This window comes from Musa acuminata, chromosome BXJ2-3 (genome assembly GCF_036884655.1).
Source record: "Musa acuminata AAA Group cultivar baxijiao chromosome BXJ2-3, Cavendish_Baxijiao_AAA, whole genome shotgun sequence".
NCBI lineage: Eukaryota > Viridiplantae > Streptophyta > Magnoliopsida > Zingiberales > Musaceae > Musa > Musa acuminata.
The window spans coordinates 22389670-22414755 of record NC_088340.1 but is presented as its reverse complement, the minus strand read 5'-3'; the positions used below and the strand labels follow the sequence as shown (position 1 = coordinate 22414755).

Below are 25086 nucleotides of genomic sequence, written 5' to 3'. Positions count from 1 at the left end.
TACATGCTTTGGATAAGATTGATATGTTTGCAACGTCAAAGACGACGTTTGAGCTTCTGTACGGTATTTGTTATTGATATGCTCTGAAATGTTTCCTCCACTGTTGATATGTTTCGAAATGTTCCATATGTCGTTGATATGCTCCGGAACATTTCATACGCCATTGATATGCTCCAATTACTCTGTGCTCCATTTGCTATGAACTGATATGTTCTGAAATGTCCTATCTGCCATTGATATGCTCCAATTACTCTGTGCCCCATTTGTTATGAATCAAATATGTTTTGAATGACATGATACTTATGATTTTGTATCTAATGAGATGGTATCCTTGAGAATTCTTGTATTCTGCCTTACATTATGATACCTTACTCGTTTGAAACCGTTCCTTTTGTTCTGAATATGTTTTGTCACTTGTTGAGCCGTTTTTGGCTCACTCCGTTGTTATATAAATCTTTCAGGTCAGCTTGTCACTCTTCGAGATGTTTGATTTGGGCTGAGGCAGTGGATAGCTATTCAGAATTATGGGCAAGTCTTGTCGGTTGTTATGCTATTGTTGTATAAGCATATTTTGTATGTAATGAATTGTTCTGATGATCGAAATGGATATACTGTGTAAAAGTGTTAGAAGATCTCTGTTATTTGGAATTTCGGAATGTTAAGTCTAATTTATGACGATATGAACTTGTGATGAATAGTTGGAGTTCTGATTGTATAATTTATTTAGCTTGTGGATTTATAAATGTTGTTCATGTTTGTCAAGTTGGCTTGGGTTGCCATAAATGTGAAATATCGAGTGATGTGATATATGATTTTAAAATGCACAGGTTTTATGGATGTGAATTTGATTGAATGTTTTTCAGTGTCCTCAAACGTTAGTTTGGATCCTGGATTGGTTTGTGACGAAAAGTTTAAAAATCATGGATATATTTTGAGGGGACGTGACAGAGGTGGTATCAGAGCATGGTTTGAGGATTACTGAAATATTTGATATGTTGACGTGTAAAATATATTGAGGTCTAGTGAACTGTAGTGATCGGTGGAAATTTTCTTTGATGCATTTTAGGAATCTGGGATGACGAGGACATTTGGTCCTCCTATTTCATCTGATTTTGATTAATTAAGTGGGATGAATGGGGTAATCGGGGATATTGAATCAGAGTGGCACAGCATGGTGCACCTAATCCATTGGTGGCAGAAAAATGGATAATGCGAATAGAGAAGATATTTGATGTTCAAAATTGTTCTGATGATTAAACGATTTCTTTTGCCACCTTATATTGGAAGTAGAGGCTGATCATTAATGGGAACAAAAAAAAAAAATTTGAAGATCAGTGGCAAGAATGATAAGGACAAGTTTACCAAAAAAAAAAAGATTGAAAATGAATCAGAAAGTGATAACAAGAGGGTCGAGACATTTGAATTTGAAAAGGGAAGTCACCACAAAAGACTCAATCATGTGTGAATTGCAAGTTAAATTATGAAACAAGTTTGTGTTGGTGGGTGACTGGAGTCTATTCGTTTGTAGAAAGTTGGATCATAAAACAAAAGACTGCCATTTGAACAATAAGAAAGAGTCACTGTCTCATAAATCATCAGCCCATGTCAGAGTGTATGCTATCACTGAATATGATTCTAAAACTTCTGAATTAGTGATCAAAGGTATTATACATGTTTATGAAAGAATGCAAATATTTGTTTGACCATGGGTCCTATCTACGATTTGATTCGTAACATGTTGCCTATCACTTGGGTATTCAACCTAGACCACTGTATTATGTGATATATGTAAGTACAATCAATGGAGATTCTTTGATAACGAACTTGAATCTGGTCCTCTTGTCTGATTTTTGTTGGAGAACTTGAACTTTTGCTGATTTAGTTCTCCTAGAGATTTGGAGTTATGATATTATACTTGGTATGGATTGACTATCTTCTTATCATACCAGTATGGATTGGTATATAACGAATGATCACTTTTTGCATATTTGATCAACCGATCTTTTATTTTGAGAGTATTGGACATTATTTATCTCCTTGCCTAATGTATCCCAAGATGACTTGTTTGGATTACCTGCAAATGTGATTTTGCTTTTGATTTGGTCCTTGGGACAATCCTAAAATCTAAGCTTCTCTACAAAATGATATCATTTGAGTAAGCGGCATTAGAAAAACAACTACAAGGATTACTAAATGAGGATTTTATTTGGCTTAATATTTTATCATGAGGTGCTTTGGTGTTAGTTAAAAAGATGGATGGAACATTGAGGCTTTGTAATGATTATGGATAGTTGAATCAGGTGATCATCAAAAACGAGTATTTTCTGAAGTAACGACTTGCTTGATTAATTACAAGGTGCGCAAGTATTTTTAGAAATTGATTGAAGGTCGGGTTACCGTCTATTGAGGATCAAGGAGGAGAATATTTCGGTCACTCGTGAATAATTATGTAATTGTATTGTATTGATGAAACTATTTAAGAGTAGGAGGAGGAAATAAAGATATCATAATCCTCATCTTTTCATCGATTGAGCTATGATCAATTTAGAGGACTAAATTTTCTTTTAAGGGGGGGAGAGTGTAATATCCCTCGCTTTTAAAAATTATTAATAAAGATTTATTTATAAATTGGAGGACCTATATGTAAATATAGAAATTTCAAAGACTAAACTGTTAAGTTGTAAAAAAAAAGTAAATAAAGAAAAACCGAAAATTTCGGTTTTATCCCACCGCCTCCCACGCACTCTCTGTTTCTTCGAGAAACAGAGAGGAGCGGTGGGGCATGAGGAGTGAAGAAAAGAAGAAGAAGAGGGAAAAGAAGAGAGGAGGAAGAAGAGAGGAAGAAGAGAGAGAAGAGAAGAGAAGAAGAGGAGGTGGCTGCAGCGTGGGCTGCAGCAAGGAGCTGTGGGGCGTGGGGAGAAGAAGAGAGGAAGAAGAGGGAGAAGAGAAGAAGAAGAAGAAGAAGAAGAAGAAGAAGAAGAAGAAGAGAGGAGGATAGCTGCGGCAAGGCTGCAGCGAGGAGGTGTGTGGCTTTGGGGAGGAAAAGGGAAGAGGAGAAGAAGAGAAGGAGAAGAAGAGGGAAAAGAGAGGCAGCTGCAGCAGCCAGGGCTGCAGCACCTCTGTTCCCGCAGGTGGAAACAGAGGAGAGGATGTGTGCGGCGTTGAGGATGAAAAGGGAAGAAGAAGAAGAAGAAGAAGAAGAAGAAGATAGCTGCGGCAAGGCTGCAGCGAGGAGATGTGTGGCCTTGGGGAGGAAAAGGGAAGAGGGGAAGAGGAGAAGAAGAAGAAGAGGAAGAGAAAGAGGTGTGATACCTCTGTTTCCTGCAGAGGAAACAGAGGAGAGGGTGTGTGTGACGCCGGGGAAGAAGGGGCTGCAGCTGCGGCGATGGCAGCTGCAGCTGGAAGAGAAGAAGAAGAGGAAGATGAGCAGGGGAGGAGGGAGAGGTTGCGGCCGTGGCTGCGGCCGCGACTGCAGCAGTTGCAGCGGGGAGAGAAGAAGAAGAAAGGAAGGAGAAGGAAGAGGAGAAGGGAAAGAAGTAGCTGCGGCTGCGGTTGTGGCAGCTGCAGCTATGGCAGGGAAAGAGGAAGAGAAAAAGGAAAGGAAGAAGAAGAGAAAGGGAAGGAGAGGAAGAAGAGAGGAAGAGGAGAAGGGGCTGCGGCTGCGGCGATGGCAGCTGCAGCTGTGGCAGGGAAAGAGAAAAAGGAAAGGAAGAAGAAGAGAAAGGGAAGGAGAGGAAGAAGAGAGGAAGAGGAGAAGGGGCTGCGGCTGCGGTGATGGCAGCTGCAGCTGTGGCTGGGAAAGAAGAGAAGGAAAGGAAGAAGAAGAGAAAGGGAAGGAGAGGAAGAAGAGAGGAAGAGGAGAAGGGGTGGCAGCTGCGGTAGTGGCAGCTGCAGTTGGAAGAGAAGTAGGAGAGGAAATAGAGTAGCAGAGGAAGTAGAGGCTGCGGTTGTGGTGGCTGCGGCCATGGCTGCGACTGTGACTGCGGCAGTTGCAGCCGGGAAAGAAAGGAAAGGAAAGGGGAAAAAAAGGGGCTGCGGACGGGATTGCGGCCGCAGCGGCAGCGACTGCGTATGCAGCAGTTATGTCTGCGAGAGAAGGGAAGAAGGAAATAGTACAGTAGAAGGGGGCTGCGGTTGTGACCGCAGTTGCGGTCGTGGCTGCGATTGTGGCAGCGGCAGCGGCGGCGACTGTGGCAGCTGCGTTTGGGAAAGAAAAAGAAGGAATGAGAGTAAGAGAGAGCAGGTGACTGTGCCTCGATGTTCGACACGTGATGTAGTTACGAAGAAAGGAAGAAAACGGGAGCACAAAACGAAACAGAGAGAGGACACGGAGGAAAAGTAGAAAGATTGGATTGGCACCTTCCTTGGATATTCAGATCAAAATATTTGAAAGGCAAGTTTCCCGCTTGTTTCAATCCTTTCTATTGCAAATTCCCTGTTCGTTTCTCCTATAATTGCTCTGATATGTCTTATTGCAAGTTCCCTGATCGTTTCTCCTATAATTGCTCTGATATGTCTTATTGCAAGTTCCCTGATCGTTTCTCCTATAATTGCTCTGATATGTCTTATTGCAAGTTCCCTGATCGTTTCTCCTATAATTGCTCTGATATGTCTTATTGCAAGTTCCCTAATCGTTTCTCCTATAATTGCTCTGATATGTCTTATTGCAAGTATCCTGATCTTTCCTCACTGTCAATTTTATCTCCACATTTGCTTTGAATATGAGGAACTTTGAATTGTTCTAGCCTTGCATTTGATATATCTCCTGTTTAGACGTAACGATTCGAATCTGTGCAACTTCTGAGATTCTGACCTTTTGATACCGAGCTGCCTATAAGCCTTTGTGGAAACTCTGATTTGTTCAAAACTGATTTCATTGGAACCTAGACTCGTAGACCTTTCCTTGATATATGGATTGAAAGATTTGGAATCTAAACACCTGCCCAGTTATCTGTTGAATCTGACATTATGAATTCTGCCAATAGAGATTTTGTTCTACGACTCTTGCTTACCAAATTATTTGTAACTCTCTCTGTTGGACATTTCAATTCATATGAAGCCTGTCTTATCTGAAAGTATTATCCAATGATTATTTCTGAGTAAATTGGAGCACGATTGATAGTTTGAATCATTTGTTCAATGTGCCTTCTGTATTCTGCCAGAAATCGAGCTTTGGTCGATTTCTCATATTCTGGTTTCATTCCTTTGGAAATTGATATCCTTTAGCTTTCTTATTCAATTGAGCTTTATATTACTTCTTTGAATTCTTGTATGCTCTTGTCCTAAAAATTATTTGCATTCTTGAAAACTGTTGTGTAACGTTTATGCTATATCATATTGACTCATATAGGCACATGTATATCCTATTATTCCGCATTTGCTTTCGATATGTGCCTATTCCAGTTTCATTCCTTTGGACATTGAATTCATCAAATCTTCTTATTGAATTGAGTTATATGTGATTGCTTGGATTCCATATGTGCCATTGCTTTCAATTCCTTTCAAATCTGTATATACTTGTGAAAGATTATTGCTTACTTCGGATTGACTCGTAAAGGCACATGTACGTTTTGTTGTTCCGCGTGTGCTTCCAATATATGCTACTTATTGTTGAAACTGCCCTTTTGTACTCTGGTGTGTGGGATTGTCTGGACCTTTGCCAGAAATGGTAAAGGGTATGCGCTGATTTGCCCGCTTTGTGGGGTCCCGCTTTGTGGGATATTCTAGTATGCGCTTATTTGCCCGCTTTGTGGGGTCCCGCTTTGTGGGATATTGCTTAGAGCCTGCGATGCTCTGCCGGCCCCCTTTGACTTCACCTAGACGTGGGTGGATGGAGCTCCCAGACGTGGGAGACTTTTGTCAGGTGGTCATTCAGAAATGGATGAATCACATTCTGACTGAGATCCCACTACACCTTCTGTATGTTTGATATGATATCCAGAGCTTTGGTTATGTGTTTCTGTACATGCTTTGGATAAGATTGATATGTTTGCAACGTCAAAGACGACGTTTGAGCTTCTGTACGGTATTTGTTATTGATATGCTCTGAAATGTTTCCTCCACTGTTGATATGTTTCGAAATGTTCCATATGTCGTTGATATGCTCCGGAACATTTCATACGCCATTGATATGCTCCAATTACTCTGTGCTCCATTTGCTATGAACTGATATGTTCTGAAATGTCCTATCTGCCATTGATATGCTCCAATTACTCTGTGCCCCATTTGTTATGAATCAAATATGTTTTGAATGACATGATACTTATGATTTTGTATCTAATGAGATGGTATCCTTGAGAATTCTTGTATTCTGCCTTACATTATGATACCTTACTCGTTTGAAACCGTTCCTTTTGTTCTGAATATGTTTTGTCACTTGTTGAGCCGTTTTTGGCTCACTCCGTTGTTATATAAATCTTTCAGGTCAGCTTGTCACTCTTCGAGATGTTTGATTTGGGCTGAGGCAGTGGATAGCTATTCAGAATTATGGGCAAGTCTTGTCGGTTGTTATGCTATTGTTGTATAAGCATATTTTGTATGTAATGAATTGTTCTGATGATCGAAATGGATATACTGTGTAAAAGTGTTAGAAGATCTCTGTTATTTGGAATTTCGGAATGTTAAGTCTAATTTATGACGATATGAACTTGTGATGAATAGTTGGAGTTCTGATTGTATAATTTATTTAGCTTGTGGATTTATAAATGTTGTTCATGTTTGTCAAGTTGGCTTGGGTTGCCATAAATGTGAAATATCGAGTGATGTGATATATGATTTTAAAATGCACAGGTTTTATGGATGTGAATTTGATTGAATGTTTTTCAGTGTCCTCAAACGTTAGTTTGGATCCTGGATTGGTTTGTGACGAAAAGTTTAAAAATCATGGATATATTTTGAGGGGACGTGACAGCGCATCCGCGCGTCGTTCCTCGAGCATGTCGAGGCTGGCGCGAAGTCCTTCGTTAGAAACTTCTTCGACGAAGCTCCTCGTCCGGAGGGTGGAGATGGTTACCTCGGGCGGAAGGACAGCCTCGGTTCCGAACGTCAGGCTGTACGGGGATTCCCCAGTCGCGGTCTTGGGTGTGGTGCGTAGTGACCATAGGATGCTAGGGAGCTCGTCGGCCCAGGTCGACCGGGCCGCGGACACCCTTCTTTTGAGTCCGTCCAAGATGGATCGGTTAGTCACCTCTGCCAGTCCGTTCGTCTGAGGGTGTGCTACCGAGCTGAACCTTAGTTGGATGCCATGACCTGCGCAGAACTCCCTGAACCTTCTGCCCGCGAACTGCGGTCCGTTATCCGTAATAATGGCCCTGGGCACCCCGAACCGAGTCACTATGTTTCTCCATACGAACTTCTCCATTTGGTGCTCCGTGATCGTCGCCAATGGCTCGGCCTCGACCCACTTTGTGAAGTAATCTACCCCCACGATGATATATTTCCGTTGTCCCGAAGCCGGCGGGAAGGGGTCGAGGAGGTCTAATCCCCACTGCGCAAACGGCCATGCGCACGTGACGGGGTTGAGAGGGACCGCGGGCTGTCGGGGTGCGCGGGCGTGTTCTTGGCATGCGCCGCAACGTTGAGCGTAAGCTTTTGCATCCCGGCACATGCTCGGCCAGTAGTACCCCTGGCGAAGCAATTTGTGCGCTAGGGTTCGCCCTCCGCTGTGCTCTCCGCAAACCCCTTCGTGGACTTCAGCCAGGACCGTCTGGGCCTCCTCCGGCTCTAGGCACCGTAAGAGGGGATAGGTGAAGGACCGCCTATAAAGCCGGCCACCTTCTTCGGCGTACCACGCGTGCGTACGGCGCAGCCGTCGAGCCGCTACCTCGTCGCGGGGAAGGATCCCATCCCGCTTGAAACGCAGCAGCTCCTATACCCACGTGATCGGGGCATTTCCGGGGGCCGTAATCGCTACTTCGATGGCGCGGGCAGGAAGCTCCTCGATCTCTGGGTGTGTTTTGCAGGTCGGTTTCGACGCCAGCTTGGCCAATGCGTCGGCCCGCTCGTTCTCCCCCCTCGGGACATTGGATAATGTGAAATAAGGGAACTTAGCAGTCAGGTCCCTTACCTGTGCCAGGTATTTCGCCATGGTCGGGTCCTGAGCCTCATATGCACCGCTGAGCTGTTCGGCCACCAGCTGCGAGTCAGTGAGGACGTGTACAGCGGCCACCTGCATCTCGAGGGCCAGCCTGAGTCCTGCCAGGAGCGCTTCGTATTCCGCCTCGTTGTTAGTGGCCTTGAACCCGAAGCGGAGGGAGCGCTCGAACGAGCAGCCGTCGGGGGCGAGGAGGACCAGTCCCGCGCCGGCGCCCCTTGAGTTGGATGAGCCGTCCACATGTAGGATCCAAGCTTCGGGAGGCTGCTCTAGATCCTCGCTCGTCACCTGGGTTAGCTCTGCGATGAAGTCGGCCACCGCCTGTGCTTTGATGGCGGTCCTGGGCACGTATCTTATATCATGCTCGCCTAGCTCTACTGCCCACTTGCGAAGCCGACCTGCAACATCGAATTTAGATAAAACCTGCCGCAGGGGTTGGTCGGTGATGACCTCAACTGGGTGCGCCTGGAAGTAGGGACGTAACTTCCGAGCCGACAGCACCAGGGCGAGCGCGAGTTTCTCTATCGGCGGGTAGCGCCCCTCGGGTCCGCTTAGGATGTGGCTAACGTAGTAGATCGGAAGCTGTTTGCCCGAGCTTTCTTTGATCAGGACGGAACTGACTGCATGGGGCGAGGCCGCCAGATAGAGGCCCAGCTTTTCGCCGGGAGAAACAGAGGCGAGCCGGGGGAGGTCCGCCAGGCGCTGCTTTACCTGCTTGAAGGCTTCTTCGCACTCCGTTGTCCATCGGAAGTTTTTCGGGTCCTTGAGCGCCCTGAAGAAGGGGAGGCAGTGATCTCCCAACCGGGCAAGGAATCGGGATATGGCAACAATCCTTTCGTTCAGTCGTTGCAGGTCTTTGATCGTCCGGGGCGACTGCATGTTGATGATCGCTTGGACTTTCTCTGGGTTGGCGTCAATTCCCCTTTCATGTATAATGAACCCGAGGAATTTCCCGGAGGTGACCCCGAAGGCGCATTTTGTGGGGTTGAGCCGCATGTCGAACTTACGTAGTGTGTCGAACGCCTCGGCCAGGTCGGCAATATGTGCTTCGATTTTTTGGCTTTTTACGATCATGTCGTCCACGTATACTTCCATGTTCCTTCCGATCTGATGGGCGAACATTTTGTTCACCGTCCTCTGATACGTGGCCCCGGCGTTCTTCAACCCGAACGGCATGACCTTATAGAAGTACACCCCTTGGTCGGTGAGGAAGGCCGTGTGCTTGCTATCCTCGGGCGCCATCCTGATCTGGTTATATCCTGAATAGGCGTCCATGAAAGAGAGGCGCGTGTGTCCTGCTGTGGCATCGACCAACTGGTCGATTCTTGGGAGGGGGTAACAATCTTTTGGGCATGCATTGTTGAGACTGGTGTAGTCAACGCACATCCTCCAGCTTCCATTGTGTTTTTTCACGAGGACTACATTGGACAGCCATTGAGGATACTTGGCTTTCTCTATGAAGCCTGCTGCTAAGAGACGGGTCACCTCCTCTTGTATAACCTGCTGCCGATCAGGGGCCTGCCGTCTGGGTCTTTGCTTTACCGGGCGAGCGTCAGGTGGGATGTTAAGGTGGTGCTGCGCCACCCCCGGGTCGACGCCCGTCATATCAGACGGGGACCAGGCGAAGATGTCGGCGTTTTCCCGTAGGAGTCCGACGAGCTGCTCTCGTTCCCGCTCGGGTAGCTTCGATCCTACCTTGACCGTTCGGTCGGGTCGGGCTTCTTGTAATGGTACATCAATGGTGGGCCCCTTCGGCTCGGGATGAGGGGCCGGTCTTTTTGTCTCCCGCGGGTCCTCCAGCGGTGGCTCGACTCTGGTCCTCTTGTGCAGTGAAACGGCGGTTAAGTAGCACCGTCTGGACTCACGAGGGCTCCCGATGACTTCTCCGACCCCTGCGTGAGTCGGGAATTTGATGGTTTGATAGTAGGTCGAGACAAAGGCTCTGGTTTTATTGAGGGTCGGCCGTCCCAGTATGGCATTGTAGGCCGTAGGAAGGTCGACCACCAAAAAGGCGGTCATCACCGTTTTTGACCTCGGCGGGACGCCCAGGGTTAGGGGCAAAGTGATGGCCCCCAAAGGTGATATTGACTCTCCCGTGAACCCGGTGAGCGTTGAACCGATCGGGCGCATGCATTCCTTGGCTAAGCCGAGCTTCTGGAAGGCACCAAAGTAAAGTATATCAGCCGAGCTTCCCGTGTCGACCATGATCCTTCTTACCTGCGCGTTGGCTATCCTGGCTGATATTACCAGGGCGTCGTCGTGGTCAGGTCGCTCGGCAGCTCCGGTTGGGAAGGTAATCTCGGGCTCGGGCTCGTATCCCGAGGCTTCGTCGGGAGTGGCCCGGGCATACGCCTTTCTGCCCGACACGGAGCCCCCCCCCCGCTGCCGGCCCCCCGGCTATCATGTCGATGTGTCGTTCAACGGGGCCTTCCGGGCGAGGTGACGGCTCCTTGACCGGTGGAAGGTAGTGGCCGAGATGCCCTCGGCGGACAAGCTCCTCGATCTGCCTTTTTAGCTCACGGCACTGCTCAGTGTCGTGCCCATGCTGCCGATGAAAACGGCAGTATTTCGAGCGGTCCGCGAGCTCTCGTGGGCTCCTCATCGGGTGGGGCTCCTTGAGTAATCCCTTGAGTAATCCCTTCCCCTTCTCATGGAGAAGTATTTCCGTATGCGAAGAACTCAAGACAGGGAGATGAGACCTCGGGTCGGATCTATCCAACCTGCGACGGGAGGCGGAGGGCTGCTGCTGTCGGGGCGGCTCCGTCTTGACTTTCTTGTGTTGCTCCCGCTTCCCAGCCATCCACGTTTCTGCGGCGATGAACTGGCCAGCACGCTGAATCATTTCGGGAACCGCGGCAGGGGGTCGCTCCACGAGGGACCAGAAGAACCGGGAAGGTCGCAGGCCTGTCATGAATGCCTGCATCAATAGAGAGGGGTGAGCGTCCGACAGTCCGCGAATTTGTGTCGTGAAGCGGTTCACAAAATGGGAGAGGGGCTCGTCCTCCCTCTGGTTGAGTCCGAGGAGTAATGCCACGGACGGTTTCGGTCGAGCGTAAGCCAGGAAACTGAGCTCGAAGTCTCTGGCGAGTTGGTCGAAGGAGGCGATGGTCCCGGCCTTCAGGTTGCTGTACCACGCGCGGGCCGGACCCCGTAGGGTCGTCGGGAATGCCCTGCACATCAAGGTGTCGGAAGTCCCGTATAGCGCCATCTGGGCGCAAAAAGTGGCCACGTGGTCTGCTGGGTCGGCGGTGCCGTCGTATGCGTCCAGCGAGGGGAGGCGGAAGTGTGGCGGGATCGCCTGATCTTGGATCTCGGGGGTGAACGGGGATCCTTGCTATCTGTCCACCCCGAGGTCCCCTTTGGACCTACGGACCTCCTGTTGTACTTCGTCGAGTCTTCGACTGACGAGGCACAGCTAGGCTCGTAGGGCATTTGTAGAATCGGCGGACGGAGCCTCGCGCTCGGGACGGCTCGTCGTATCCTCCGCCTCCCGGCTCCCGGGCCGAACCGTCGGGTTCTGGGGTGAGCCAGGGAGCCCGGAGAGGGGCATGTGAGCCCGGACGAGGGTTTCCCGTTGCTGCGAAGGGTGAGCCCCGTGCGGGGGGGTTCGCTGCGAGATGATCGGGATGATGGTCTGCACCATACTCGTTAGGGCTCTGACTTGGTGGGTGAGGTCGTGAAAGGCCTCCGGAGGTACCGGCGGCGGGTCGGTGGGGGCGCCGTCGGGAGGTGATAAACCTGGGTCGTTGAATAATCGCCAGTAACGCTCCGACGTCGCTGCGGGGTGTTCGTCGCGAGCTTCATCGTGCGGGGGGTGTTCCCCCGGGGCGGGGAACCCAATGGCTGGGGGCTCGCCAAGGCGGGTTTGCTGATCGTTTGTCATTCGGAGGCCCTCCTTCTAGCGCCAATCTGTTACGGTAAGTAACTTTTTTAGCCGTGACCTGGGGGTCGACGCGGCTGGTTCAGGGGTCCGAACGACTAGGATCAGGCGAGGCTGCCAGGCTGGGAATAAGGCCGGGATGCTCCGCGTCGCTGGGTCGGCTTTCCCCGAATACCTGCACAAAGGTCGGGTCGGCGATTCGGCCCGACCCCTCCAACGGTCAAGTTAGTGGTGTAGAGGGGAGTTTTAGGGGAAAATCGTGTGCTTGTCTGCTTACCTCGCCGGCTGGGAGCCCGTGGGTATTTATAGGTGAGCTTGATGTTACCTGATGCCACCCCGTAGGGGCAGAGCCGTACTCCTGATCGCGTTTGTTGCCGTTGTGGGCGTTGCGCGGTAAGGTCGAGTTGTAGGGTGTGGCAAGCCTTGGCCGACGCCTTCCCCTGCTCTGTCCGGTCGTACGGGGTCAGCAAGACGAGGCCGTGCGGGTACGGTCGGTGAGGGTGCGCGTTACGCTGGTATTAATGCTTGTCCCTTGGCGTGGTGCGCCGTTTGGGGCGGTTGTCATGGGGCAGTGTTACGTCAAATCCGGTGCGTCATGTCCTATTCGTTTTTACCCCTATCAGCTTCCATCCGATGCAAAATCCGATGCACGTATGGAAGACCCACCTTTGTGGTACCATGGCCTTCACTCCTTGAATCCATAGCCCTTCTTGCTGTCGTGTTGTTCACCGAAGTGGAGCTTCCAGAAGCTCCCGATCATACCTCTATATGATCTAGTCCCTCACGGGACTCATTCATGTGTATCGCATTGCCACGAACTGTTCCATCATGATCCGCTGTATCATGTCGCCTCCTGGTGACATCTCCATTGCATTCTGATCCTTGTGGGATGAACTCGAATTGTAATCCCTCTATGTGTGGCCTCTGCCAATACATCGCAGGATCTCTTCCGCCTTCGATTTTGTTCGCTCATTTGGCAATCGACCTTCATCCACCCACTCTTGGGTCACACCTAGATGAAGCACCGCTCTAGGACAGTCCGTCACCTAGTAGCTCCCGAAGTCCCACGACTTCGCTGCAATTAGTGCACCATTGTTTAGATCCTGGGCCTCTGCCCCTACCAACACAATTTTCGCTGCGCATCGCTTCCTTCATGGCAACTTGAATGACAACACTGTGGCATATTCTTCAAGAGTACCCGCCTCCGCGTCCTCTTGCCCCGTGCCAAGGCCTTCTAAACCCAACTTCGCCTCCGCAACTTGAGTTGCCTTAGTTCCTCCATCAAATGCTTTTCCGAGATAAGGTGTATGTGCCTAGAAGCTCCCTTCGTCTTTGGCACCATGTAAGATGAGTCTGCTCCGACAGAATGAAGGACCCATAGAACAACATGATCCTGCTCTTGCCTCTGCAAGAGTTCATGTCCTTGACCATTGTCCAAGGAAAGCACTGTGCCTCTGCTCCATGTTCCATCTTCTAAGTTGGCTCCCTTCATGCGGCTTGGGTACTTTGCCAAGTTACACCCAAGTTGCTCCGCTCGTTTTTGCATTGAGTTGATGGTGGCCTTCCTGTCCACCATTCCAGGGGTCAGCCCTCTCTCGAGTCCGATCTCCATATCGACTCCAAGTTTGCCTTCACTTGTGTTGCTTTGGGTCGCTCCCCCACTTGATCTCGCAATGCATCCACCAATGTATTCTCTCGAGCGAGATCATGCGACGACTCCTCGCCGCTTGCTTAGTCCATTGAGCTTCGTGGAGTTGTTGTTTGTTGAGGTACTCCTCAACATGTGAGGTTCGTCCCACATGATTCTCCCTTTGGAGAGCCGGGACTTATCTCGTTGGAGCAACATCTCTCTTCGTTTCGGAATCCACCATCCCCTTGGACTACTCCGATTTGCTGAACAAACTGTGCATTGTTCTGCCTCCTGCAAACGCACTTGCTAGATTGTGACTCCACGTCAATACAGCCCCCGCTGCACCACTCAAGGCCTAGCAACATGCTGAACTCGTTGCACACTTTAACCTCCTACGGACGTATCCTTCACATGCCGAAGAGAAAGTTTCAATGCTCCATGGCGTTGAGTTTTGGTCGCCTTGGGATGACCGTGAACATTCCATCGTCCACATACAAGCTCATGCATGAGTACCAAATTCTTTGAGTTAGCAATTCCCCTCACCTCTGTGCGCATTGCACAACTCTTTCGGTCGCTGAGCAATTCATTCCACCTTGCATGGTCTCATCTTTTACTAAGCGCCTCGCTTGCCTTGAGCACCATCATGTCTAGTTGTCAACGTTGAGCCGTAGCTCAAACTCACCCATCCTAACCTTTATGCGCTCCGCATTCTTTCAAGCTTGCCTGTTCTCGTGGTGCCTCTTGTGCGAAGGGTTGGCCATTCCTCTGAATGCCAATCTCAAATGCCCACTCCTCCGAGCGACTCCTTTTCCTTGCATCTCCATGCCCGTTTTCCCCCAAAAGGTCACGCGTGTGCTGACTGCCCTCAACACAGCCCCGCTAGGTCCCCCACGTTTGCATGCTAAGTGTTTCTATGAGTGCTTGTCCCGCTCTGATACCATTTGTCACGGACTTAGCTGGTTTTGCTTAAGTCGTGCGAGCGACTCCTTTTCCTTGCATCTCCATGCCCGTTTTCCCCCAAAAGGTCACGCGTGTGCTGACTGCCCTCAACACAGCCCCGCTAGGTCCCCCACGTTTGCATGCTAAGTGTTTCTATGAGTGCTTGTCCCGCTCTGATACCATTTGTCACGGACTTAGCTGGTTTTGCTTAAGTCGTGCGGCACCCTTGCGTGTCCGTCCGCAAAGGTCAGCCTCCCCGAAGCCTCCCATGTCCTTTAGGACCCACAAACGAGAGAACAGGTTAGAGAAAACGCCTCATTCGGGATCCATAATCAAACATTTTCGAAAACACTTAATAGACAATGCAAATTACAAACAGACTTTACAAGCTCTAAACAGTTGCACAACAAAGGGTAAAATGGTCCACTACAGATCGAAAATCTCTCATAAGTGTCCACATGACATAACCTTTATTTACAAGCCTAAAACGACCACCAAACCCAACTAAAATGGGACTATTAAACCTTCGGTTGTCCCTCTACATGTTAGGCAAAGCATGAACATACGAAAAGACACGGACATACATAAGCATTACATCAAACATCCTGTTTCGAAGTTTGTCCGTGACACATTGGTTTGTGGATGATGCGAGCTGCTGAAATTCACAGAAGTACTCATCTTCCTCCAAAGAGTTCTCCAAAAATAACTAAGAAATTTTGAATCTCGATTAGACACTATAGTTCTTGGAATACCATGCAATTTAATAATCTCCTTAAAATACAAATCAACAATATGAGATGCATTATTCAATTTATTGCAGGGAACAAAGTGAGACATTTTTGAAAATCTGTCAATAACAACCGTGATAGAATTCTTGTTCCTTTGAGTTCTTGGTAGTCCTAAAACGAAATTAAGACTCACTTCCTCCCATAGAGCATTTGACACAGACAATGGAGTGTACAATCCAGAATTTTGACTTCTTGTTTTTGCCAAATGATACACTCGGTATTGCTTTACATGTCTCTCCACATCTCTAAACATCTTAGGCCAATAAAAGTTTTATTGAACAAGAGTTAGTCTTGTCTCTATCGAAATATCCACCCAAAACACCACCGTGAGCTTTAGCTAGAATTACTTGTCTCAAAGAACAAGATGGAACACATAAAACATTAGCTCGAAAAAGAAAATCATCAAAGATAGAAAATTGTTGAAAGGAACACAATTTATAATTCTACCATATTGAGCCGAAATCTATATTGTTCTCATAAAAATATTTGAATGTTTTAAATCCAACCACTTTGGCTTTCATTGCTGATAATAAAAAATACTTTCTGCTCAATGCGTCAGCAACTACATTTTGAACACTAGATTTATGCTTGATTGTAAAGTTATAAGATTGCAAAAACTCCACCCAAGCTGCATGTCTCTTGTTTAGCTTGTGTTGGTGATTAAAGAACTTTAATGTCTCATGATCAGAATATAGGACAAATGGCTTGACAAGAAGATATTGACTCCAATGAGATAAAGCTCGATAAGTGACATAAAACTCCTTGTCATAGGTAAAATATTTCTTTCTCGTATCATTTAGTTTTTCACTAAATAATGCAATAGGCTTTCTGTCTTGACTCAAAATAGCACCAATTCCCACATTAGATACATCATATTCAACCTCAAACACATTGTCAAAATTTGGTAGAACTAAGATAGGAGCTTCGGTCACCTTTTTTTTTAAAAGCTCAAAAGCATCATTAGCCTCACTAATCCATTTTAATTTATCACATATCAGACATTCGGTGATTGGAGCGACAATAGAGTTGAAACTCTTGATGAATCTTCTGTAAAAGGAAGTTAAGCCATGGAAACTCCTCACATCATACAATGAAGCAGGTGTTGGTCAATTGAGAATAGCTTCTACCTTACTTTGATCCATCATGATTCTATCTTTTGAAACAACATATCCCAAAAGTACAACACTAGAAGTAAAGAAATCATACTGCTTTAGATTAGCATAAAGTTTTTTCTACCTCAAAATAAAAAAGATCTCTTTCAGATGATTCATATGCTCCTCTTCGCTCTTGCTAGACACCAATATACCGTTAAAGTAAACTACAACAAATATTCTAATGCATGGCTCAAGTATGTGATTTATAAATCTCATGAAAGTGCTAGGAGTATTAGATAACCTAAATGGCATAACCAACCATTCATATAAGCATTCTTTAATTTTAAATGTTGTTTTTCACTCATCTCCAAGCCTCATTCTTATTTGGTGAAAACCACTCCTCAAATCAATTTTAGAGAAAATATAAGCACCACACAATTGATCAAGTAAATCATCTAACCTTGGAATAGGAAAACGATAGTCCATTGTGATTTTGTTGATGGTGCGACTGTCCACACACATTCTCCAAGAACCATCATTCTTAGGCATCAACAAGGTTGGAACTGCACAAGGATTCATGCTTTCCCGAATCAATCCCTTTTCCATCAACTCGTCCACTTGTCTTTGAAGTTCTCCATGCTCCTTGGGACTTATTCTGTAGGCGGCCTTGTTAGGTAGAATAGCCCTTTGAATAAGATCCATATGATACTGGATGTCTCTCAAAGGTGGAAGGCCATGTGGAATCTCTTCCAGTATAACATCTTTAAACTTCTCCAGGATTTGTTTCATGATTGCTGGTGTCTTCTTGTGTTATTCATTTTCCTCTACTACTACTAGAGCCATAACATGACCACCCTTGTCTAATTCACCTTTGCATTCGCCATAGGACATAAAAGCACTAACTTCCTTCTTTAGTGCACTGATTTCGGAAGATTGTAATGGAGCTAAGATAATCTTCTTTTTATTCATCTTAAAAGAATAAGTATGTTTGTAGCCATCATACAACACCCTTCTATCATAATGCCAAGGTCTTCTCAACAGCAAATGACAAGTGTCCATAGGAGCAACATCACACCATACTTCGTCTTTATAATACTTGCTAATAGAAAACGAAACTAAATATCTTTTAGTTACCTTGATGTCATTTTCTTTTTGCAACCAACATAATTGGTATGGATGTGGATGAGGGATTGTGTCTAACTTTAGCTTCTTCATCATCTTCAAAGATACCACATTCTTAAAGCTGCCGCTGTCGATGATCACCAAGCACACCTTGCCAAGAGAAGTGCATTTAGTGTGATACACGTTTTTTATCCTCGGCCACATAAGATACTTGTAAGCTACGTTGCAATACAATAGACAAATCATGATCTGCATAAGTAACCTCTTCCTTATCTTCATCATATTTTGGTTCGTCGTCGGCTTCATCTACTCCTCCATCACTATGATCTTCAACCAAAGTTACAATCCTCCTATTTCGACAATTTGAAGCAATATACCCAAAACCATGACATTTGAAGCATTTTCGGCCACTTGGGTAGAAGAATTAGGTTTTTTTTGCTCCCAATAGATTCTTCACCCTTTTTTTGCACCTTCGATATCACCTTGCTTTGTAAAGTAGGCTTGGAACTTCCTCCTTTTGTATAACCTTCTTTTGAATCGTATCGAGAACTCTTTTCAAATTTCTATTGCTTTTTAACTTTTAATGCCAGCTTGCTCATATCATTTAAAGACCAATATGATTGCAGTTGAACAACTTTAGCAATCTTATACTTCAGACCTCCTAAGAATCTTGTAATGGTTTGCTCTTCTGGTTCCATAAGCTCTCCTTTTAACATTAGGTTATCGAATTCTGCTATGTACTCATCCACACTAAGATCTTTTTGCTTAAAATCATGGATTTTGAGAAATATCTCTTGTCGATAATTGTCAAGTAAATATTTTCTCATCAACTCCCTTTTCATTTTTTCCCATGTCACGATCTTACTCTTCCCCTCACGTTCTCTTTGTTTCTTCATATTTTTCCACTAAAAAGATGCATTCCGTCTAAGTTTAAGTGTCACAAATTTTACCTTTTGTTATGGTGGTTCTTGAAAAATGAAAATTATTTCCACTGTATTAAGCCAATCAATAAAGTCATCAACATTAATTTTATCTTCAAACTCTGGAATATCCAATCTTGGGTTGTATTTTTTTTGCCACTCGTCTTGAACTCCATGCCTTGTCCGAAATCTTCTCGACTCCCTTGGATGAGGAGGTGTATAATCATCAGAAGTAAATTCATGGACATCATTTTCATGCTGGTTGTGTCTACTTTGAAGTTCTTCGATTATTTCATTTTCTTCTTGTAGACTACGTAGCAATCTTCGTAGCTGCAGCCTTAATGACTCAGCATCATCTTCATGGCAACTACCTTTACCAACTATATCTTTTCTATTCCGCCTCACTATGATCTCTAACCTTTAGCTCTGATACCAAACTGATACCGGTGTGATGCAGAATGTGGGTAAAGTAGAATAGATTTCGAAAGAAAACTGATGGTATAGTTTTTCAGATAGAAAATGTACGAACTCAGGATAATACTTCAATAAGATCGAAAAAAAAACAGCTCACCACCAAGTTTAAAATCACAAAAGGATACAGAGAATTAATCACCCCAAGGAAATTAAACAAAGATACAGAACTGAAAATAAAAGACTCACCATTCAAGGAAGTATCCAAGAGATACAAAGTTTTCAAGAGAACTCCAAGAGAGCTTCTGCCAAAATATCATCAGTTCTAAAGTCCTTTCTAAGCCCTAAACACCAAATAAGTACTAGTGCATGAAACCAGTGTCTGCCATACCGAATCGTACCGCCCGGTACGGGCGGTACGTACCGGTCCGATAGGCCAGTGATACGCGGATCGCCCGGTACCGGTCCGCACTGTAGCAGTGCTACAGTGCTCGGTACACTTGGGTGTACCGCTCGGTACACCGTACCATACCGGTACCGAGCCCAGGTCGAAATACCGGTACGGTACGGTATTGCGAACCTTGCATGAAACAACCCTTCATGCATAGGGAATTTCTAAATTAAATGTTTTACAGCTGCAAACCAACTCCTTTAAAGCATTCCTTGGTTATGAAGAAAAGCATATTGAAATAGTTTTAACTTTGTGCAGGGAATATGCTGATGAGCTGTCATATTTGAGTAGGCTGAGTTGAAGATTGAGGCAACATTATTGGCTGAAAAAAATACTATATCATCAGCAAGGTCCTTATGAGCAAATTGTAACAAATTAGACACTCCTGTGTCATTGTAGTTCAATGACATCAAAGACAAGAATTTCAATTTGCTTGAGGTAAGAAAACCAATGAACTATAGACAAAGATCATCATAGGATTGAGTTGACACTCAAATTTAAAATGTGGGGTCTTGCTCACATGATAAACATTATTGCTGACTTGCATAAGTTTGGGGCCTGCTTTACCTGAATACTATGTGATTAACTGTTTGAATTATCTTACACCTCTTTTTACAAATTATTTCAAGTGGAATTGTTGGTCAAAATAAATTTTCTTCTGAAGATGTCACTCCTGTTCACTCAGAAAAAATATATATTACTTTGTTCATGGTTGTTCTGGATTTGATTTATTCCTGGACATGGTTTTATATTATTTGCAAGTTTTGATGGATTTGCTAAATACAGTTTGCATAGATGCACATGGAATAACATGGGTGGATGACAGCAAGGCAACAAATGTTGAATCAACCTTGACAGGATTAAAGGGTTTAAAAGAACATAATGCTGTTGTTCTTCTTGGTGGTGTTGCAAAGGTAACTTTAGTTTGACCTTCAACTCATAACATGTGTTTTCAACAGAACGTTTTTAATCATAATGGCTTTTAGATATTTTTTTCTTTCTTTGTAAGTTTTTTAAATGTTGGGAGGTACATGAGTTCTTGAGTATCACCATATCCCTATGATAACATTGATATTGTAAACATTATAGGTGTTTTTAGAATATTGACTTGCCTTTGTATAAACTGTCATGTCAGTACAGTCTTAAAGTTTCTTAATGTTGGCTGTTGGATTCAGTTGCTTATACTTGATGTCTACATCTTTAATTAAGTTACAAATTTTTAAGAAGGGAAATCATATGGCATTATATGTCTTACTTGTCATGCTTATGTGCTTTTCTAGGCTTTGAATGATCGAGAATCCAATGGTTTTGAACAACTAATAGACGATCTTAAACACCACAAAGGTGTTATCACGGTAAGATATTTTCTAGTTGAAGCTGGTTGTGCTTATATGACTAGATCCACTAGTTTATACTTTTCTTACTTTATAAATTAAATTTCTGATGATAGGTTTGTTAACCAACAATATCATGGATTTTTTTTAGTTTGGATCATCAGGTGCAATGATCCAGAAAACACTCTGTGATGGTGGTCTAGAAGTTCCTTGTGTCAGAGCCATGAATCTTAAACAAGCTGTGGATATTGCCAAAAACATGGCAACATATGGTTTGGCTTTTTTCTCTTTGAAGCATACTTGTAGTCTTTATCAGGAACCAAAGTTGTCTAGTTTTGGACATTTTGCCTTTTTCCTTCCTATTAAAAGATTTAGGTGCAAGTAGGAGCTTCCGTCTTCCTATTTTTTCTTGTTGCTGTTGGAACTAAGAAATATTTATCTTTTATAGCAATTCTCCTTTGCAATGCAATTTTTCATTGGTTTTACAAGCAAGTCCAAATTTTTATCTTCAGAGAATTAGCTGTAGTCTGGATATTTCAGTTGCCACATGCTCTTGGGGCTTTGGGTTTTAGATATAGAAACCCTAAAAAAACTGTAAAAAGAGTTTGAATGTTGTGGACAACATTCATGTAGCAGACCCCATATAGTTGGGACCTTATGATTTGCTGTTGTAGACACACACATCTAATGAAAAAAGGGCACGGTTTGTAAAAGTGGAATGATCTAGCCTACTTTGTCCGTAACTAGTATTAGTTTACTGACAGTCCTTTTGATTTGTCTTTCAGAGTAAAACAAACCTTGCTTAGCTTTCTAAATATTCTATGAAATCTTTCCTTCATTGTGATGCATCATTGTATCCATTGTTTTTTGCTGAATGGTAACCAATGCACATAAATCACTTTGCTGTATTTATTATTAAGATCACATGACAGTATACTTATGAGAAATTTTAACTTTTTCAGGGGCTGCATGTTTGGTTATATGCTGTTTTATATTTTCTATTCCATCAAAGCTTCTATGTTTGGTTAGATTCTTAAGAGAAGCTGATCAAATATTTGTGTTATGTTTAGGTGATACAATTCTTTTGAGTCCAGGATGTGCTAGTTTTGATGACTTCAGAAACTTTGAACACCGAGGAGAAGTCTTCCAAGAATTAGCATTGTTGTCATAGCTTATTTAGTGCTTTACTGAAGCCTCTAGTTAAGAGGGGCTGTAGCCTGTCCTACTTGTTTGGAATCAGTCACATGCTTTCTTTGTTATATTCTAAGTAATAACTCAGGACGTCAGAATTTTTTCCCCTTCCGGCCTCTGTTTGAGTGGCCAGAATGTAATGAAGCATAATAATCTGTACTAAAACTTTAGTTCTATTTTGAAATTTAATATGCTTATATTCATTGTTTTGTAACATTATCTTGTCGAGGATTTTAGCTAGACCATGGCTGAAACTTCAGATGATGTCAGCCTAATAAATTTCCATATTTTCTTGTTTTCTTCTGTTTGAAACCTGCAAGTCCCTGTGGCCTTGTAGCATGCCAGAGAACTTGAAGCTACTAAATTTGGTAGATGTTACTTTTTCTCTCTTTTTTGCCTGATTTCAGGTGGTGAGAAAGCAAATGAGTCTAATCAGGTTTGTGGTGCTGCATCATCTTACAACTAGTTATTTTCAAACCAATTAATGGAGAAAAATCACTCTAGTCTCATCTTGTATCACCATATTTTTGCAGGGACCTTGCAGTGCAAGTGTAATGATCTCAGGTGCAAATTTCTTGAAATCATGCCCGTGAGTCAATCATGTTTCTAGAGCTTCTAATTACAATCACAATACAGGTATTTGTTATATTATTTCCGTCAATCATGAAATTATTTTTCATTGTCATGTGTACAATACAATAATACTTACAAACGTATACTTCAAACAATATAACTCATTTTGTCAGTGAAGTTCTCTTTGATTTCCTGCTCTTCTGATGTAGTATGATGGCAGCACAGTATCAGATACATTAATACTCATAATATGATAATGGAATCTTATTGTTCATCATGTTTAAGAATTGTCCAAATGTTCTTAGAAATTGGTTCCTCATGAATTTATGGTAAAATCTTGAAATTTCTTCTCCCTTGAAGCAATCGACTGTTAAAAATGCATGTGTCACAGTGAGGAATATACCAATGTCAATATGCATGTATTTGTGTTCGAATCCCTTGTTTGTAGGATGTTGGAGGCCTTCCACAACAGTTGTAGGGGATGGCTTGAGGAGGGGTGACAATCTCCTCTCGGATGAAGTGGATCCAGAGTGGGTTCAGGTTATGGACAAGGAGGGGTCGAAAGCTAGGAGAAAGCCTCCTAAGAAGGTCCCTTCAGTCCCGTTTTTCCTATCAATTGCTCGGAGTAAGAAGAAGAAGACCCTTCATACCAGCGACAATGTTGTTGATGCAGCGAATCTCTCGCGTCCATCCTCTGAACTTGTTTATTTTATCCTAGAATTGCAGTGGTGCAATCGAGTGGGAGGGTCGCGTGTGACTTAGTGCCCTCACAAAATCTTAGTCACACTGGAGAGTCATCTGTTGAGGACCACAACCTTGCCCTTTTCCGAAAGCTAGGATCTGCTTGAGAGGGTGACGTCATCCCTGCCAATGGATGCTCTAGTGACATTATAGTGGGTATGGAGAACTGCTTCGGTCAAGGCGACACCCGGTAAATTTCCTCAATGTCTTAATATCATCCTGGAAACACCAGGTGTGCCTCCTTGCCTTTATTTTTGTTTTTTTTCCATGGTTTATTCCAGTACTTCTTTGGTTGTCGTTGTGACCTTTAGAATATATTTATGGATATCAGTTCTATTAATTCTCCTAGGTTGGTTTGCAACGATTTTGATCCCTTTCTTTCAGCCGAGGATGAGCTTGGAGATAAACCTTTCAACCTTTGTGGTTCTGTTGTGGATTTCCAAAACTTCATTTTCAATGTTGGTCTTATCGATTTGGGATTTCACGACAACTGTTTTACTCAAGGTTCAAAATAACGTATCATATCGGTGTTTCGGCGTTTGCTCGGTACGGTACGGAATGGTATATCGAGCGATATACCGAGCGATATACCATTCGGTATATATATATATATATATATATATATATATATATATATATATATATATATATATATATATATATATATAAATAAGATTATATATATATATATATATTTATATATATTTTTTATTTATTTAAAAGTCGATGTTGCATCGCCTCGGCGACGTCGCCTTTTCCTTCCCCACGCGGGGTGACGTCGTCGAGGTGACGCGACGTTGTCTCGTTTATTTAAATAATAAATAAATAAATAAATAAGTACCTCGGCTACGTTGCGTCGCCTCGGTGACGTCGTCGAAAAAGGCGACATCGTCGAGCCTTTTCTAAAATAATAATAATAATAATAATAATAAATAAATAAATAAATAAATATTATATTATTATTATTATTCGTTTTGTCCCGTAACGAGCGGTCCGCATATCGGTATACCGTCGGATCGATACGTACCACCCAGACGGTATTATTCGATATTGCTTACCTTAGTTTTACTTGGAGCAACAACCACGACACTTCTTTGGTTTATGTTAGATTCCTTGGTAATAACCTCTGATTGTCCTTTTTCCAACAGGATCACTGTGCAACACTTTTTTTTGGTAAGTAAAAGTAAATTCATTATGTGTAAAGTTTCTACAAATAGCTTTATCTATACAAGTCATAGACAAAGCCAAGTAACTCATAGAGTGCGAATGCGATAGTTATGACTACACATGCTGTAGACTATAACTACCTGTGGGTATATTATTTGGCATCATTCCCAAGATCTTTAGCTAATAGCAAAATTAAATTTGTTAAAAATATCTTTTTCTCTTCGGGTGAAGTGCTCGGTTTTGAGATCATGCTCCATACAGGATCTTGAGTCTCTAATAATCTCTTTCAAGAGCTGAGCATTGTTTGTGTGTTGACATTCAAAGATTCTATTACATCTCTCCTTCCACATCCACCAAATAGCACATCTGAAAGTAACCTTTGCTAGTTGTGTAAGTGGCCCTTTTCTTGAGAAACATTGCATAAGGTCGCTTAGTTCTTGGTGCAAGTTTGGTTGCGGCAGTCTATTGAGTTCAAATCGCTGGAGAATCTCCTTCCATATCCATTTTGTATAAGCACAAGCAAAATAGAGGTGGTCAACAGTTTCTTCTTGTTGCAAACAAAGGGAGCATCGGTTAACATGATAGATACCTCTTCTTTTCATATTGTCTATTGTAGGTAGTTTATTGAGAAGGGCCTACCATGTACATAAGGAGTGTCTTTGTGATCCCGGTCGATCTCATGTCCAACTGCTTGGGACCCACTTGTTATTTCTTTGCCTAATTTGATTCCATGCGGATGTGGCACTAAATTTG

General features: G+C 44.0%; 1 protein-coding gene across 5 annotated transcripts in view; it reads left to right on the top strand.

Moving 5' to 3' along the window:
* The window catches only part of LOC103973737 (uncharacterized), a 47208-nt gene extending 23738 nt beyond the window's left edge, over positions 1-23470 (top strand). For 2 of the 5 annotated variants that reach the window (XM_065099395.1, XM_065099398.1), the window contains exons 10-12: positions 20114-20241; positions 20608-20682; positions 20813-22055. In XM_065099395.1, the coding sequence (XP_064955467.1) occupies positions 20114-20241; positions 20608-20682; positions 20813-21046 (437 nt within the window). In that variant the 3' untranslated portion in view covers positions 21047-22055. Of the gene's footprint in view, positions 1-20113; positions 20242-20607; positions 20683-20812; positions 22056-22259; positions 22289-22385 lie in introns of those variants that run through there. The other 3 variants (XM_065099397.1, XM_065099396.1, XM_065099399.1) reach the window with 3 other exon arrangements.
* Positions 23471-25086: the final 1616 nt, after the last annotated feature.